This window comes from Aotus nancymaae, unplaced genomic scaffold, assembly GCF_030222135.1.
Source record: "Aotus nancymaae isolate 86718 unplaced genomic scaffold, 86718_ANA_hifiasm-v0.15.2.pri h1tg000025l, whole genome shotgun sequence".
Taxonomy (NCBI): Eukaryota; Metazoa; Chordata; class Mammalia; order Primates; family Aotidae; genus Aotus; species Aotus nancymaae.
The window spans coordinates 28706491-28725638 of NW_026988438.1; the positions used below are offsets into that span (position 1 = coordinate 28706491).

The 19148-nt window shown below is 39.7% G+C and overlaps 1 protein-coding gene and 1 long non-coding RNA gene across 16 annotated transcripts in view; one reads left to right on the plus strand and one right to left on the minus strand.

The window, feature by feature from the left end:
- The window catches only part of PDE1C (phosphodiesterase 1C), a 613256-nt gene that overhangs the window by 489554 nt on the left and 104554 nt on the right, over positions 1-19148 (plus strand). For 12 of the 13 annotated variants that reach the window (XM_064380482.1, XM_064380481.1, XM_064380483.1 and 9 more), the window contains one exon: positions 15860-15958. In XM_064380482.1, coding sequence (XP_064236552.1) covers positions 15860-15958 — 99 coding nt within the window. Of the gene's footprint in view, positions 1-1886; positions 8524-15859; positions 15959-19148 lie in introns of those variants that run through there. The other variant, XM_012475123.2, reaches the window with a different exon arrangement.
- LOC105732848 (uncharacterized) overlaps positions 12590-19148 on the minus strand; it is a 124707-nt gene continuing 118148 nt past the window's right edge. The window contains exons 4-5 of one of the 3 annotated variants that reach the window (XR_010344075.1): positions 14598-16391; positions 12590-13970 (exon numbers count right to left, since the gene is read on the minus strand). This is a non-coding gene — a long non-coding RNA (uncharacterized LOC105732848). Of the gene's footprint in view, positions 13971-13997; positions 16392-19148 lie in introns of those variants that run through there. The other 2 variants (XR_010344076.1, XR_001111087.2) reach the window with 2 other exon arrangements.

Genomic DNA, 19148 nt, shown 5'->3' on the forward strand with positions numbered 1-19148 from the left:
TAAGAAATTCACGAACAGAAGTTACTTTTAGAGGGCATGTGTTTGGGAAGGCCACGGATGATCACTCAGGTCATCAGGTATATCAGACATATTCTACAGACCCAACTATAGAGCATACGATTTTTGTTCTTTTACTGTTGGTTATATTTAATGACAGTAAACACAGGCACAGCTTAAACACACAAACTTCTTTTATTCAGTCTTTCCCTCCACCCTTGACTTAACGCTGGAGGGGAGGATGGAGATCCCCAGCCAGAGGGAACACTCCACCATCTCACCCATAAGCAGTAATTAGAAATCGAAGAAGATCTCCTTTGGAATTCATTAAGACCCTAGATAGGCCTCTTTCCATCTATGAGACCCAGCAGTCTGGATCGTACACCACTCGCCTTATTGGCCAGATGGGGCTCACTGAGTTTAATAGTGGTCCTTATCAGCTGTCCCCAGCTATCTGTCTCTAGCTTCTTTCCATCCAATAGGTCTGTTATTAAAAAATCAAACCCAACCTTCTGTTATCCTAACAAAATTGGGTTTTACCTTTGAGGGTCTGGGGACATCTCTGAATATGGTTGGTATTACGATGACTCTAAAAGAAGCCTCATGACATATGACCCCAAGTTGATAATGGCAGAGTCAGAGTGTTAAGAACAGAGTCCTGTATTGCAATTCCCATGTGTACCAAACCATGCATAGACTATCAGCATCAATGGAAAATTTTTCATCCTTGATTTCAGCTTTTGTTCACCTCCTTCTCTCACTGGCAAGTTTATCAGTACTAGTATTGGAGTAAAGTGATTGACTGAAGCCTTACTTTTGTCTGTTATTTCTCCCAAATGGGTGAAGGTGTTAATGGAGAGTAAACATAATGAACAGTGAAGAACATAATAAAGTTAGAGGGACAGCAGGAAGCTTGGTTCAATGGCCCCTGGAAAATTGAGAATTGATTGTAATTACAATAGATCAGAAGGAGCTCTCCTATCTCCCAATGAGTTTTCTGCTACATTCAGCTAAATCTTAGGACAGTATCTTAGTCCTTAAAGTTGAATGGGAAACTTCCCTTGTCCTGTAAAGACTTCTAACACCTCTGTAGATCATGGTGTTACCCTTCATAAAGTCCAGACCACTGTACTGCTAGCCCACTGGGGCTCTGTACAGGAGGGAACACTTTTTAACTATAAGGCATGATGACTTGCTGAGCATGTAACACCAATGAGAAGAAATAATATGGTGGGTTTGTTGTTTTAAATTCTGTCAAAGACCTTTGAGGTTACATGGGGTAGAGCATGCCAGGTAAAAAAAAATCCAATATTGTTTTTATTAACTTAGTCCTGTTTCCATCTTTGTCTTCTTCCTCCACCCCCTTGCTCTGGGTCCAGTGGAGAACTCAGGTGATTCACCCATCTGCACAATGATTTGGGCTAGGATGCATCTTGCTTTAAATGTCTGTGAGAAACTTCTGAGCGTGGAGCAAGAATTCTGAGAGAGAGGAGCATTGCTTTTTGTATGAAAACAGTTGGGATTAGATGAATCTGATTTCTTCCAGTCCCACTGAACTTGAGACAAATTGACCAGATCTAGCAACAAAACTGTCATCTTGATTGCAAAAGAAGGTGGCTTAATAGCCATATTGCATGACCAATTGTTTGCTAGTTTATAGCAACTATTAAAATTTCAAATGTACTGGTATTCACAGTTTTACACTGAGATGTTGCCCTTATGGATAGAATAAACCTTGTTATGAAGGAGACAGCAATGACCACTATGGAAATGTTTAATTGGTGTCCCCATTTTTTTTGTCCCCTAGATTTTCTTCTCCTCAGACTTGGAGAGTGGAGCGGGGGGAAAGGCAGCATTGACACTTTTCTTTTTCTTTTTCTTTTTTTCAGATTCAGAAGAGTAAAAAGACCTCATAGACAATAAAAGAGGCTGCCAATGTCTTGCATCATTCTAGCTGAGCTTCTTCATTCTCCTTCTTCTCCTTCTTCCACAAAGACCCATATCTGGAGAAGGTGTACAACTTTCAAAAACAAGCCCCCCCTCCAACCCTTGGCCTTCTCTCACACCATCTCCTACCAGGGGATGACTCTTTGGGGGTTGGTTTGAGGTCTTAGAACTCTGGGAGATATTCCCCTGAGCAAACCAAACAACCTGAGATTTTTACTCTTTAACAGAAATAAAACATGAAGGGGCATCCTCAAAATCCTTTGCTAATGACCTGGCTTTCAAGGCACCTGTCTTACCTGATGAGAATGGACATCCTGGATATGCTGGGAGAGGCCTGAAAAAAGCCATACACACAGTAATTGCCATTTTATGACTGTCAATGCTGTTCCTTTAAATGTTGTCATTTTTGTATTGGCTACTGACGATACAGCCATGCTAACATTCATCACAGCAAAGATGATGATTCTAGTCCCTGGTTCCTTTCCTGAGTCAGGAACATTAGTTTAATCCAATTCCTTTCAGACTTAAAATTGTTCTTATGCTTTTTTTCCCCCCACACGTATAATATGTAATTCTGTTTGTTTTCTAAAAAAAAAAGATTATTCTATAGGAATCTTTATTTGATGCTTAATTTATTTTCTCTGTGCGTTCCTTAGTATAAACCTGAATGTTCAGCTGATGACCATACTGTTGAGTGGGAACCTGTTGTTTTCACTGGTAGCATCTGTAACGAAGTGGTTACTGACATTTTTACCACTGGCTGGTCATCTTCTTTTGGATATCTGTGGTTTGACTTCATCACTCTTCTTTTTATTCAGTAAAGTGCTAAAGGAATTAGTATCAGGGAGATGTGACAGATAATTCTTTGCATTTTAGCGAGTTTTAAAAATACAAGGTAGAAGTGGATTAATAGCATGAATCAAAAATAAGAACAGTAGATGTAGCATGGAAAGATAATAGCATTGCAGCCCCCTTGAAACCAAATTACAGGTGGGATCTAAGGGAGTGCAAGTAAAGTGCGATTTTATGGGTCTAAATGATGTGATTTGGATAGAAGTATTCTTAAAATGGGGTTTGGTTACATAGGAATCTCTGAGTCCTTCCCAAAGTAAAGCACATGCTGGTGATGGAGTGGGGATTAGTGATAGGAAGAAAGAGAGCTAGGCAATAGTTTTAAGTGTATTCCCCACTACAGATTTAATTTCTACATAAAAAAGCACGAAAACAGATATTTAAACGTCCTTTCCTTACTAAGGTGAAATATTGGCATTTTTTCAGAAAGAAACTGTATGTGGTCTACCAAGACCTTTGCCTTGCTGAAATGTTCCCCCAACAGAAAGATTTGTAGAACTTCGTTGTATAGAATGCACAACAGCATGCTGATGTTTAAACAGATTTCTTCTGCCAGCTCTACATTCTGCCTTGGAGAAACACTTAGGTTTTTCTGTTGTGCTCCCTGCTTTCCTAACAATGACCTCACTACATAATGTGGCCACAAATTAAATGGCTTCAAGAACCTAGCAGGTCGAGTAAATGAATAAAACAAGACATGTAGTATCGCAGTCATTGTGGTAAATGCCAATTTGTAGTGGGCCTTTGTATCAGTGAGACAGGAAGGAGCAATGGGGACTGTAAGAAATTGGAGAGGGTGAGTGCCGTCAAAAAGGGGTAGTTGGTAGGCAGCTACTAGATTTGAGCTGTGAGGCGATGGGGGTCTTAGATACCTAGGATTTGATATAAACCCTCTCCAAATTTTTACGTATTGACAACTAACTCAAAAACTTACGAACACTGTGCTAGTCAAACGAAACATGCCTGTGAGCTGTGTTCAATCTATGGGACATCAGTTTGCAAACTATGTTCTTAGAGGTTGTATGATTTTGTATTGAAATTAAATATAACCAAGTGTATGTCAATTTTTGACTTTGGAACATGGACCTTTTACCTCATTTATATTCTGTATTTTTGTATGTGGAGCTTTTTGGCCAGCCAAAATAGAAAGTCTACAGCTTCCGTTTTATAATCCAACAAGCTACAGGCAACAACATTTGAAAAAGAAACAGGAATATAGCCATTTTTTTCTAGCACTGATAAAAATGGAAATGTTTTTCATTTACTTGAAGTCCTTAATCAACTGAAAAAGAATGGAACGAGAATTTCATTCCGTAAAGAGTGAAATGTTACACCAAAAATTCTCAGTGAAGTAAAACAAAACTCCATGTAACTCACTCTTAGCTTTAAATCTTTAAAAAGTGGTTTGAAGGGGTATTGAGTAAAAATGCAAGGTTATCTATTAAAAATACAAGCTGCTACATTAGATGATGCTATGATTTGATACTGGAGCTGATAAAACATTAAAATAATTATTCCAAATCAGTGCTGACTGGAACAGGAATATTTCCTAAACTCTAGCTTATTTTCTGTGGTCTTTTAACTTGGTCTTTTCTTCAAGTTAAACAGCCATTTTGGACAAACATTATTTTGTTGCACAGATTATGGCATCTTCCTCTAGTTTACACACATACAGCAAGGGCTTACACTCCTGGATTAAGAATTGACCAGTACGTGGGGACAGTAATAGGGACAGTCCTACCACAGACATAACCACACTCTACACGTTCCTGGGTAAAATGTGACAAATTGAGTTAGCCCTTGAATTTGGGTCCCTATATCACCAAATAGCTCTACATCTAAGTTGTGTTAATGTGGTATGTTTCAGTGGCATAATGACGCGTTCTTATGGAGGCCTTTGTTCCATTTTGTGTGTGTGTGCCAACTTTCTTAGGTTATGAGCCCTAATAGTTTGTGGCAGCAGGGAAGAGACTCATTTCTAACCCATTAAATTCAAATGGACTTTGTTCTGTCCATTTCATTTCTGGAGCTTTTAAAAACCACTGAAAACATTTGACATGATCCCACTGTGGATCCGATACACTTAAACAGTAAAATGATACCTAAACATCTGAAAGCCAAATAATAACCTAGTACACATGTGATTCATTTGTAGAATTTAAGTCATGATATTATATTTTCTACCTGGAACCATGCCTTTAAATACAAAAGTGAAAAGTAAAAAGCAACATTATCACAGGATGTGAGACAGTAATCCAAAAAGTTGGAGACCAATTTTTGTTATCCATATTTTGGAAGTATGGATATTGTTTATTTTAGTATCGCTTCTATCATGGGTGACTTTTCTTTAGATAGATAGATTGATAGATAGATAATATATTTTCTTCTTTCTTAATCTATGAGCAGAGATTTTGATGATGGAAATTACTTTGTAGCATTCCCCGCAAAGCCTAGGAAAAACAATAGGAAAAAAAGCACGAAATCTTTTTCTTGTAGTGAAATAGAGAAGAGTCTGACACTGGAAACCTGTGTATGTAATGTTCTATCCCAAATAAAGAGAATTCAGGGAATTCAGGCAACACTTTTTTTTTCCTAATTGGAAACTTTGTTCTGATTTTAAGATGCCCACCCACCCCACAGGAGATGCAGTGCTGGCCCACCACAGTGCTTGGAACGTGGTCAGCATTCAGGAAACACATGCGGAATTGTCTAACTGAATTCCACTATCTACTTGTGAATGCAAACAAAATTCAAATATCCCTGAAAATGTATTCATCATCTCCTGTATGCCAAGCACATTGCTAAAGGCTTATCTTCTTATCTTCTAAGTATATGCAGGCATACCCTACTCACACAAATAGCTTATCATAGGAGATGGGAAATTGCAGGTAATTTGGGAGAAATTGTCATAGCCAAATGTATGAAAAAATAAAAACTTTTCTATGGCCTCTTGATTTAAGAAAAAAACAAAACAATAAAACAGGATTCATTTGAGAATGTCTTTCCAAAAGGGATGATGACAGCAATCTCTATGAAACATCAGTGGATTTACTGTAAATCCAAGTTGAAACTTTTAAAACCTTAAACAGAATATCCTGAAGCAAATAGGAGATCCTCTGTGTGCAGCATAAGGAATCACTGCATAGTTCTGCTCCACCAATAATACGATTGGTACAGCACCGAACCATGGCGAAATTAGATGTTAAAGAACATAATGTTGCAATAATGATGTTATATTGGATCTTATTCAATGGAACAAATGGAAAGTAATACTTACAATGTATCCACTGTGATCCATGATTAAAGCCCTCATTATCACTGAGAAAATGAATTTAATGAAAAAATTGCAATGAGCAGTGACAATATTCCTATAATAAAACCTCCCTCTGGGGATCAAGAGACATATTACCTGCCAAGGCCGGATTTCGGTTTTTAAGGTTTCCTCTCACCAAAGACACTGGTGGGCACAGAGGTGACACTAGAATTAGAATGTTACCAGAGTCATTTACATTAGACAGTTTATCTGATCGTGAACATGGGCCCAGGATTAGAAAAATGGGAAGCAGGCTTCTGAAGGTTCTTCTTGGACATTTGTAAAAAGACTGAGTGATTATCCAGGAATGTCTGAATTAAGAACTGCACCACTGAAATAGCTTCTTGTTTTCATATTGAACAAGGAACAGTTGTGCAGTGCATGACCTGGACTGAAAGATGTATGATGTTCAAGTTTAAACATTATTAAGTCCTGATTGTTTTCTTAAATACCCCCACCTGATTCTTTTTTTAAAAAATATTGCCAGACATATTTGACATGAATTCATGTTTATTCTGGCTTCTGTTCCCAAGCGGAAGTGGATTAATCCTGGCAATGGCTGGCTTCACTAACTGTACTTGCACCCAGCCTGGGCTGCCATCTGCTGAGCCAGGAGAAGCAGGGAGTGGGGCGTGGGCCTTTTCAGTTTGCTCAGGGCATGCTCATTCAGTCTCCCCTGAAGAGACCTTGTCACCCTTGGGTGTAAATGCTTGCTGTTGCTAGTGCCAACTAGAGACCCAACCTCTCAGCTTTGGTCAGCTTCAGCTGGGATTCCTGAACCTCACTCATGTATTCCTCATGAGTGCTGGCTTCTGAACCTGCAGAATCATTTCTCAGTCTGTTTTTAGTGCAGGGTAACTTATTTAAAATAAGCCCACTAAAACCCAATGGCTATAGAATGGGTTTTAAATAGATTGCCCTAAGACACATCCTTGTATAATCTTTGCTTCCCTCTCATGACCTATCTTGGGGTAGAATTTGTGTACTACTATCCTTGTCTTTGAGCGGGTATATGTGTGATGGTACAGAAATACAGCCACATATTATATTAATATATATAGATGTATAGGAAAAACCTACAGCCATAGGTATTGTCCAGTAACTGATTCTAGAGGTAGAACTATAGTGTATACATTTCCTTTTTTCTTGCTTTGATGATATTTTTGTACAATTTTATATGCTGTAAAATTTTTAAAAATATATTTGCTATTTTCATTTGTAGAGCTTGGTTAGGTTTTTATCAGCTCTTGTGCTCACTGTACAACCAGATTCCCCCATCTAATTTAAGTGTCTTGTCCTTTTCAAACTCTTTATGTCTTCCTTTTTTTTTTCTCCTATTTTTCTACTCTTCACAAATTTCTTCTTTTGCTTCTGTTCAGGTAACCCATTCTGCTTGCAGTATCATTTTAGCACATACAAACATGAAATAATGGGAAGAATAAAAGCATCTTGTTCCATGTAATTCACATGAGGAAGTTTTGGGTGTCAAAGGTTGCTGGGGATAGATGGGGAGGCAGAAATAGATTGGGAAAAGGAAGCAGGAAGTAGGAAGTCTTTATGGGAAATCAATTACTCAAAGCAAGGTGAGTCACTTAGAGGCAAATATGATGTTGTTACTGTTTTCACTTAGTGTAGAGCACAATTTTTGCTCTCACAGGTTTTTCCCCATCCTATTTATTTAGGATGCTATGCATCCTAAAGAGACCCTACTCACCATGGGTCTGTAGGCTCTCTCCTCATGAGGGCACTAGGCATGTGTGAATGGAAAACTCAACCCACCTCTTCAGCTTTAGATGTTGCTGCTGTTTAGCTGGATTTGAGAGAGATATCTGGATTAATATAAAGAACATTTAGCAAGACTCAAAAGAGAGAGGCAAGCAGAACCCAAACTCAAACCTCCAACCAATATCTAGCTGAATAAATAGTTCTTTGGAGGAATAAGGAAGGGACTTCTGGATGTGTTCTGAGAATGCTCTTCCAAAAGGGAAGATGGTAATACGGATTTGTTTTTGATTTCATGGTAGTGATATAATGTACTTCCATGATGTGAAATACACTTCTGGCAGATAAAATGCAGGTTGTAATTTGCATTTGTACATCACAGGACAAAAGAATGGCCATCCATTCTAAGGAAGAATGTTCTGTTCTCTAAGATGCTGTTTTGTACTAAAACAATGTATCCAAATGCCATAGCATCTATCTCCAAATGCAAAATTACATCATAAGGATTCATGTAAAAAAAGAGTATACTGAGCTGCTCTCAGAAAAATTAATGATGTGTTTATTGTAAATCTTTATTGCATAGGTGAGCCTGACAGTCCTTCAATGTATAATGTTCCCCCAGCATCTAGCAATGCATAAGTACTTGTATGTTCTCCTGATGACCAAATAAAAACAATGAGTTAACCTCTTAATTGGAGTTGGAAAAATGAAAAGGCTGTTTTTTTTTTCCTTTGAATGTTTCTCATTGTTGTCCATGTTCTGTCTCAGATATAGGGCTGCCCAAACTCACTCAACCATCTGTCTCTTTTATATTCCCTTAAACGCCTCATAATACCCAGGCACCAAGTGCTTTTGCCTGCACACTGGAAGACATACACAGAGTATGATTATATCACATTTAATTTCACCATTTTTTACTATGAGGGGTGAAGTAAATGGGTTACCAGAAGCTCCTCAGAGGCATAAGAAATCTCAGCATTCATGGAATTAAGCTGGCTTCCATATGTTTAATTTTCTTTGGGGTACAATGATACTATGATTTTACAGCCCTGTTATGCTAGCTGTTTGAATTGCAAACTTTTTCTTTCTCCTATTCTTGAAAGGGGCATATTTGGAAATATTTTCCTGCTCCAGCAATGAACATAAAGAGTCTGACTAGGGAATACAGATGTTCCTTGACTTATCATGGGGTCATGTCCTGATAAACCCATTGTGGGTTGAAAAAATCATAAGTCAAAAATGCATTTAATAGGCCTAGCCTACCAGCTATGTTTGCATCATAGCTTAGGCTATCTTGCCTTAAGCATACACAAGACACTTACATTATCACAGAGTTGGGCAAAAATCACATAATGCAAAGCCTATTATATAATAAAGTGTTGAATAGCTCATGTAATTTATTGAATACTGTTCTGAAAGTGAAAAACAGAATGGTTGTATGTGGTTTCTAGTGAGTGTATATTGCTTTCCCATTATCATGAAGTCCAAAAATTTAAGTTAGGCCATCATGAGTCAGGGACTCTGTGTAGTCATTACTCCTGTTTGTGGGAATAAAAGTGGTTTACATCCCGTATGGCACCCAGCCTGATGCCTTCCAACCAGCTCCTGAGAGAGAACCCTCTAGTGATGATACTGCATATTACACAAATACCTCCCCTTCACCAGGGCCACCAGGTGTATCCTTTCTGGATAGTATTATTACTCTGATGAAGGGGACTGTGATGTTCCTCCAAAGCAGGTATGCTTGCCATTCATTGAAACATATTTTTTAATTTTTAATTTCTTAAAGTAAAAATAGAATTTACTCAGTTTAGAAAGTATAGACAGTATAATAGGAAACTTAAAATCACTTGTAATACCCCATCCAACAATTAATCATTGTAGGTACTTTATTTTCTTATGATCTTTTGCTATGCATTTTTAACACAGTTAAGGCCATATAGTAAATTTTGAATTATGGTTTGTTCACACGACATTGGACTGTAAGCATTTTCTTGTGAGTTTTTTAACCTCTCCATTAATATAATTTTAATAGCAACATGTTTTATTCTATGGCTCCAGCACAATTTACTTAACCACCTCTCTGCCTTTGAGAAATTAAGTGATATGCTTTTATTTTACTTTTTGCAGTTGTAAATAACAGCAATGGAGCTCTTTGTACATAAGGCTTTGTCACATTTCTGAATATCTCCATTGGACAAAATTCCATTGGACAGCGACTGGGTCACAGGTTGTGATCATTTTTTGAACTCCTCATTCATATGCCCAATTCAAGGTCAAAGCATATTCAAATATTTTGAAAGCCATATTTAAATAGCATGTGGTGTTGCATCTCTGAATAGCTCTTGTTTTTAATCATTGTTCTTTGTGATGAACAGACATCTTCAAGTCACACAAAAGCAAACCTAGTATTGATGGTGGTTGTATTGTGGAGGAAAGTAACATTAAATACTCTGATACTCTGAATATTCAACTCTAATTTGTATACTATTGGAAGATAACTCTTAGGGAGGTGTGTGTGTGTGTGTGTGTGTGTGTGTGTGTGTGTGTGGTGGGGAGTGGGGGGTGGGGTGGGATTAAGCCCTCCACACTCTTTCTTTTCATTTTTTTCTTTTTTGCTAAATGTACCTGACAGCAGTAACTTAAGCCCTCCAGACTCTCAGTGATCCCACAGCCTAAAGCAGAACTTGGACTTTTATCGACGCCCTCTCTTCAAAGCTGTAAAGTGGCAAAAATTATGATTTGTTCTGAGGCTTCAGGCAATGGCTTGATGCCCTCTGCCCCAGCCCAAATGGAGCACAAAGAAGATGTTGGCAGATATGCTCAGCAATAATGATCAGAGGTCTGTGGATACCAGAAAGGCAGTCATTTACAATATGCTAAAACAGAGAGATTGAAAATGGCCAATAAGTTTTTTCATACTTCAGCCTTTCAGCGTCCTCCTCTGCCCTGTGGGATCTGGTTGTACTATAATAACATTGCTATTGCCAGACCATTAATAATGATGATGTTTTGTCTCAAGGGCTCTTAAATCACCCTTTCCCCAGCAGGCATAGACTTGGCCAGGCTAACCCCATTTTGCGGAAGGGAAATTATTTGTTTGAGGTTAAGCTGCAAATCACTGTGCTTTAGCACTAACTTTGTGAAGTCCCTGAGTCTTAGGTGTGTGTTCATCCTGAGGCGGGTAGCCTTAGTTGTCATTTCCATCACTGTCGTCTACTTCAGACTCTTGATGAATTGGATTCATTGCCCTTTAGCTGAACCAAACAAGGACATTAATTTGAAATATCTGAAAGCTATTCGTTTGTCAAAGGATACCTCAAGTCATACAAGTTGTAGTGGTGACATTTCTGCCCCGAGCTGACGGATTGGGTTGTTTACTCCTTAAATAGCCACATGCTGTGAGTCAAGGACAATGTAATTCCTGACCTTAAAGTGTTTATTTCCCAAAGATGACAGATTACCTACTTAGACACACACACACACGCAAGCACAAAGGCACACATGTGCACACACACGCATGTGCACATGCACGTGCACACACACCTTTCTAAAAAGAATAATAAACACTATATTGTACAACACAGTTTGCTAAGCACTGTCACATGTGTAGTCTTACTTGATGCTCACCATTATCATCCTGACATTGACGCTTCCTAAATTTTATTGATGAGGAAAATGAAATTTAGCAATAGCAGCATTGACATAGTTGTTTGTTTATTTGCTTTTATTTTACCTCATTTATAAAATATGTGAGAATTCTAAAATCATATAAATTTAATGCGTTGCTTTTTTCAACGATTGAGAAAGCAGAATAAAACCAGAGTCATGAAGCAGAGCTAGCATAGATGGAGCAAACCAGGGCAAATGTTAGTATGCAGACGTGCAGGCTAAATCGGCCTCCCCGATTCCTAGCATCAGGTCATAAACTGGGTCTAAGCTTTCCGGAATCCTACTTTGAAGTGGAAAGAAACCATTCACAAGATTCACATTCGTGAGGATGAGCACACCAGTTGTTTCAGAAAAAAGAAGGCTTCCATCCTGACAACTGAAAGAAACATGTTCTCTGGGTATTCAGTGAAGGCGGTGCTTCTCATGACTGCAGGTCAGGCTCACCTGGGAACATGAAGAAGTCCCCATGCCCAGGTCCCATCCAGACCAACTAAACAGCATCTTGGGGTGAAGGGTCAGGTGTCAGCATATTGTTTAAGCACTCCACAGATGATTCTAATATGTAGCCAGGATTGAAAACCACTGACAGAGTAGAGTTCTACAATGAATTCAAGAACCAAAATTCCACCAAGCATTTCTATGAAATAACTTGGCAATAGTAGATGTTTCTACAGGTAGCAACACTAAAAGTTTGTGGCCACTGAACACTTTGCAGTTTTTCAGGTACTCATGTAGGCAACATTAAATTTGGTCTCTCAACTTCACAAGAGTATCCACAAAAAGCAGAATGCCAGGCTGGGCGTGGTGGCTCATGCCTGTAATCTCAGCACTTTGAGAGGCTGTGGCAGGAGGATCATGAGTTCAAGAGATCGAGACCATCCTGGCCAACATGGTGAAACCCTGTCTCTACTGAAAATACAAAAATTAGCTGGATGTGGTGGCACGCGCCTGTAGTCCCAGCTACTTAGGAGGCTGAGGCAGGAGAATTGCTTGAACCCGAGAGGTGGAGGTTGCAGTGAGCTGAGATCATGCCACTGCACTCCCGCCTGGCAACAGAGTGAGATTCCACCAAAAAAAAAAAAAAAAAAAAGAGAAAAGAAAAAATTTCTACCACACAAGGTGTTCCAAGCCTCCCTGGTGATAGGAATCACCTGGGCCACTTGTGAAAAACCCAGGTCCCTAAGCCCTGCCTCCAGAAATGCTGGCTCTGAGAGCTTAGTGAGGCCTGGGAATCTGGTTTTGCTTTTTCTATTTGTTAAAATAATTGTCCCAGGTTTTTCTTCCTCTTAGATGACTTTGGGAGACTGTGCTTGAAGGAAACCCAGATAATGGGTTGGTTAAGAAGCAGCAAGAGTCAGGAGAAAAATTTCCTTAAGTTTGAACTTTGAATGATTTTGATTTAAATTTTTCCCTCTTACCTCAACACTCAGTAACTTTAGGCAAGTTATTTAAACATTTTTGTCTTCAAATGCTATAAAATGGGAATAATTTTATTGTCAGAATGTTAACATTAGAAACAACAACAAATCTATATTTCATGGTGCCTACCTAATATGGCACCAGTGCCATAGTAACTGCTTAATATGTGAGATTGCCTATTACCATGCCAAACTGGGGACCACAGCTCTGAATACAACTCGAAGCCCTGCCTCCATCCTAAAATAGCATTTCTCAACTGAGGGCACTTTTGCCTCCAGAGATATTTGTCATCATCTGGAGGACGATTTTGATTGTCATGACTATGGAGGGGCTACTGATATCTCATGGGTAGAGGCCAAGGATGCTGCCAAACATTCTCCAGTACACAGGACAGTCCCCACCACAAAGAATTGTACAGCCCAAATGTCACAGTGCCACCGTTGAGAAACCATATCCCAAAGGTTCAATGAGACAAGCAAAAAAATCTTGTGAGTGGAGGGTTAAATGCAGAGTGATTGGCATCCCCATAGTGGAGGCAGATCCAGTGGGACACAGAGACATTTCAGATGGAGCAGGAATGGCTCTGGACCACAAGGTCAAAGGTATAGATGTGCCCTCTGGTAATGCCTCCTAACAGGGCCCACTTTTTGCACACCCAGGGTCCACCGATCTTTGTGTAGGATACAGTGCGACCGACATCCACTGGGGCTGTGCGATGTGGCAGGACTGACCCTGGCACAGAGTGTCAGTTTGGGTAAATCTTTTACCCCAGAGTGTCCAAGAAACTTCATTAGACCAATGAAGTACCAGATTATAAGATCATCATTGAACTCACCTGGTGAAATTGTTAAAATGCAAATTCATGGCTCCATTCCCTGGAGATTCTGCTTCAGGGTCCAAACAAGGACCTTGGAAGTCATATTTATAAAAATCAGCTGAGGAGTAAGTGAGTTACTCAGCTGAAGTTCAAGAACTGAGGCATAGCTACAGCCAGGGTTGGACCCTCTATGTTCTCCACCAACTCTGACCTTCCAGGCATCTGCGAGACCTGGAAAATGAAGAAATAAAGTCCCAACACATACAGTTCCTTTCACCTCATGCAAATTAACAGTTTTTGTAGGTCTGAGCTGTTTAGATTAATTTTATATTTTCTATTTTACTACTATTAACACTACTGCTGCTGCAAGAAAAGAAATAAATAATGATTAACAACAACATTTGTTATTGTCTGGAGGTCATTTGTTGCAGAATGTCAGGATTCGTGCCCTGTTCATTAAGATTAAAATGAGGCCGGGTGCGGTGGTTCATGCCTGTAATCTCAGCACTTTGAGAGGCAGAGGTGTGTGGATCACAAGGTCAGGAGTTTGAGACCAGCCTGGACAACCTGATGAAACCCCAGCTCTACTAAAATTACAAAAATTAGCCAGGCATGGTGGTGCACACCTCTGGCCCCATCTACTCAGAAGCTGAGGCAGGAGAATCACTTGTACCCAGGAGGCAGAGGTTGCAGTGAGCCAAGATCGCACCAATGCGCTCCACCCTGGGTAACAGAGCGAGACTCCATCTCAAAAATAATAAAGTAAAATGGAACGATCTCAGACATCATCCAAAGTGCATGTTTCCGTTCTTCCCCAGGGATTCTGGGATAGGGCAAGCTTACCGCTCACCCACTCACCTCCAACCCCAGGTCTCTGCTTCCTCTGACACTGCCCAGTCTTTGGTTTCTCTTGTTATCTTTACCGGTGACTATATTGACACACAGGGTCTTCTCAATTAGCACAGCTTCCACTTACACCAGGCCTCTGCATATAAAGTAGACTTTACTAAAATTTGGGAAGTTTCTGGGGACTCCTAACAGAAATAACCTAACACTGACTCATGGATATCCTCTGCTGAGGAATTCTCTCTGTACTTCTGCCAGCTCAGACTGCAGGCATCTGCCATGTCGCTAGAATCTGTCTTCCAGGCCTCTTTCTTCTCACTCTGAATAACAAAATAAATGAATGAATGAATAAATAAATATGTATAAGATGTGTGCATATATGTATCTGTGTATATATTTGTAAATAAATGCATGTGTATATACGTACACATACATATATACAAAAAGTGTAAATTTTTTGGCAGAACCACTCAGTCTTCCCTTTGTGCCTTTGTTCTGCTCTCTTCTTATTGATCCCATCCTGAGCTTTGCCTTTTCATTGCCTCATGACCCATTAAATACATTATTAGAACAAAGATAATTCCCTTCCTAATAGGAATTCTGTTGCCAGTTGCTGGGAAACTCAGAAACCCCATTAACCTAATATTTGTGGAGTCTCCCATCATTCCTGGACACTGGACACACGTTGGTTCCTTTAATCCTCATTGGCACACTTTGACGTAATTGCTGTTATTCTCATTTTGCAGATGAAGACCTGAGCTTCAGAAAGATCCAGTTAATTGCTTGAGCTCCAATAACGAGTAAAGCCTATAAGCACAAAGCAGGGACAAACCCCCTGATTCCCTCATTCTAAATCAGAGCTTCCCCTTCTTCAGACAGTCCTCCATCCTGGATGAAAGCACATTAGAATGAGGGGCTTTAGAAACATCAATGCTGGGCCTCCACCCTAGAACTGTGGGAGTGACACCCAGGCAACTGCAGATTTAGAAAGCTTCCCCTGAGATCCTAAAATGTAGCCTTGCTCAGTGGCACATTGATCCCAACATGTCAACTTTCCAGCCGGAGGAACTGAATATTGTCACACACACAAAGGCAAAGGCGACACTCCCAGCCTTTCTGGACCACAGAATATGCGCCACCCTGCAACCTCACCTAATCTGCTTCTAAAGGTTGTTTTCAGACCCAAATTTGATAACATTTCAGATGAACATTTACTTGTCCACCAGGTCTTTCCACAATACTATTTTTTCTTATCTTCTTTTTTCTCTTCACAGGCACAAAGCGGCGTTCTCACGGCTCACCAGCCCCAAGCACCAGCTCTCACGGCTCACCAGCCCCAAGCACCAGCTCCACGAGTCGCCTTACATTGCCAGGTGGGTAAACAGCATTGCACCATTATCTTAGTGGCCACAGACAATGGAAAGGACTAGTTTCTCAGGAGTTGAGTTGATAAACTGAGAACCTGGCCCCATAGTTATCCAGTCTACTCTTGTTTATCAGAGAGCTTTGTCTCTGTCATCCACATTTGTGAGGTCCCTCTGGGAATGAATGGACGTAAATATTTAAGTAGTTGGTTCCCAATCTCCCCCACTCACCTATAGAAACAATAGAATGTTGGCCCTCTTTGATGTTCATCTGGACATGCTATGGAAGGATCTGCCTTTTAGAGGCAAATAGTGCAAGGGAAGGAGTGTGAGTCTATGGTGAGAGTGAGACCCAGGTTCAAATCCCAGCTTTGCTGTGTTCAAATTGTGCGTGCTCACATGTGCTTCTTCAGCTTCTTGGAACTTCTGTTTTCTCATCTGTCTGGGAGAAGGTAAGAATTAGAAATAATGCTTGTAAATTTAGCCTAGTATTGACACATGGTGGGTGCTCATTATAATCTCTACCATTGAGAAATATGGAAGGCACGTATGACCTTTGCTTGACCCAATCTAACGTGCACTGGAAAATCATAAGTATTCATGAGGATCAAGTGTAATTATTGTTTAATATAAGGGGCACCTATTGATCGTTCTGTCTCCATGCATGTGCTTACATTCTTGACTACAATTTAATTTTTATTTAACTTTAACAAGCAGAATTTGGCAAAGCACATCTGTTTGGGGTAAGGAAATGTTATGAAAGATAAACATCATATCATTGTAGAAAATTTGAAAAATAAAAATTATAAGAAGGAAAAATGTCACCAATAATGCCATAACTCAGAGTTAACCAAGATTACCTCTCCTTCTAGTCTATGTTGAATACCTTTTCCCTAGATTTGAATTAGATTCATACTTCACGTAGAGTTTTGTTTCCACCCCTTTAAAACTTACCACTACATTATGAGATTTTCTCCATGTTATTAAATACTTTAACAACTATTTCAGTAATTGACTAACATTTCTATGATTATGCCACAGCTTATTTATATACCTATTGATAATATAGCATTTATATAACTTGCATTTTTATAAGCGAACTTACATTCTTGTACATAAATCTTCTGAGTCGGTAAGTATGGATTTAGGATAGATTCCTCTAGGTAAGATTACTGGCTCAAAGAATAAGCACATATTTAGGTTCCTGATACATTATTACCAAAGTGATTTCCAGAAAGATAGTATTAATGTATGCTTTTAGCATGAGTTTGTTCATTTCACTATCTCCTTGCTAATGCTAAACATTATTTTCAATACTTTACCAATTTGGATTTGGTCTGAATTTATTTTATCTTTCTACTAAAAACGGTTTTTTTTAGTATTAATTCACCTTTACATTTCTTCTTTGAGGAATTACCATATTTCATCCATTCTGAGAGGCATATTGCCTTACATTTTAACCCATTTTAAATTGGGATGTTTTGCAATCAATGGTGTGTGATAATTCAATTAGCAGCATTTTTTTTCTTGGTTGTACATGAAATAATAGTTCATTTTACAATTTGTGGCATCTTAGATGAAATGTGACTTATGTCTGCCTGCTTTTTTAATTTCAATTTCTGTAGCTCCCTCACCCAAGTCAAACAAGTGGACTCTGCATCTGTTAGGTCACCCTTGGAATTTTCTTGCCTCTGTGACTGCCTGGGATGCTCCTTACTCTCTTCTTCCCTGACTAATTTCTCTTTGCAGTCTGTCAAAATCATCTAGGTAGAATTCACATTGTATTACAATGGTTTGCTTATAAGTCCCATTGTCCGTTGATAAGTGTCTTTTTCCATGATGAGGACTGCCTTATTCCTTTCTGCCCCCAGTGCTGCCAAGGTGACAGGCACTTATTGGGTGTGCATTAATGTTTCTCAGCTGGGTATGTGGTGTGTGAGTGATCAGTCTCCCATTTACTTTATGACTACACAAAAGAGAATGATCCTCAGAAAAAAAGGTTCATCTTACAGTTTGGATTTGCTTCAACTCTACTAACTTGGTTTTGAGTAGTGAGTAGACGTTGCACTGTAGTCTCTGGAAGCCCCTTCCCATCTCGTCTCTGCTTGAGGTTACTATGCTCTTAGGACTACAGAGCATTCGGAGGAAATCAGCTTTAAACCAAGCAACTCCAGTGTGAAGAAATGGTGTTTGCTCCTGACAAGGTCATAGCCTTGCTAGGTCAGGTGGGACTTCTGAGGGCATCCTGGTCATCTCCAAGAATATGCAGAGCTGTCCTGGGTCCCACTTGTTCTGCTGGGGACCCAGGGATGGCCACTGGGTTTCCAAGGCCTCTGAGTCAGAATCACAGCTACCTTGTCTTTAGCCATCTAAAGTGGCCCCAAAAGGAGTGTCTTAGGCTCTGAGTTCTGAGCATTTCCAAAGCCTACAGGGCTGTAAAACACACTCCTCTGCCTACAGGACTTGGGAGATGGTCAGAGGTGGAAGTGGGTAGTTCTCAAAACACCAGACATAATTAATCTGTGTAATTGCTGCTACGCAGTGTACAGATTGACACTGCAGGACAGAAGCTGCAGGTCAGCTGTGCTCCACATCCTGACGGGGTGTAGGGAAGGATCTGGAATCATACTTTCACTAGCAGATGTGCTCACCACCTCATTGCAATGCCCAGCTCTCTAATTCCCTTCCTGCCTCAGGAGCATCACAGATGCCTCCCTCTGGCTCATGTGCCCCCTCCTTCCCCATGCATGCTGGCTCCTGCTCACAGCTCCACCTCACCATCTCACATCTGTAGAAGAGATGACTCTTCTGAACAACCACCAACAGACAGAAGCTTTTAAAAACCTTTGATTTTACAGCCAGTGAATGGACTTAGTTGAAATATTAGGATTTTCTATTTCTTCAACACCATTTACATGACTAGATCCAATGCAGCCAAATCACTCTGCTGCAGGCTGATCCAATTCAGTCATTAGGAGGTGAAAGCATTTGCTGTGAATTCCAGTCAAGATGGTTTAGTAAGTTCATTTTTTGACAAACACTCTGCTCAAACACATGCAAAGGTAGGTAAAATTATAATAAAATATATATTTATGAAAAAGCTAGTGCCAGAGACAAACAACTCTGGGAACCAGAAACAAAAGAGAATTACAGAAACCCTGTGCTGTGATCCACATCCTGAGTAAGAAGTGGCAGGAAG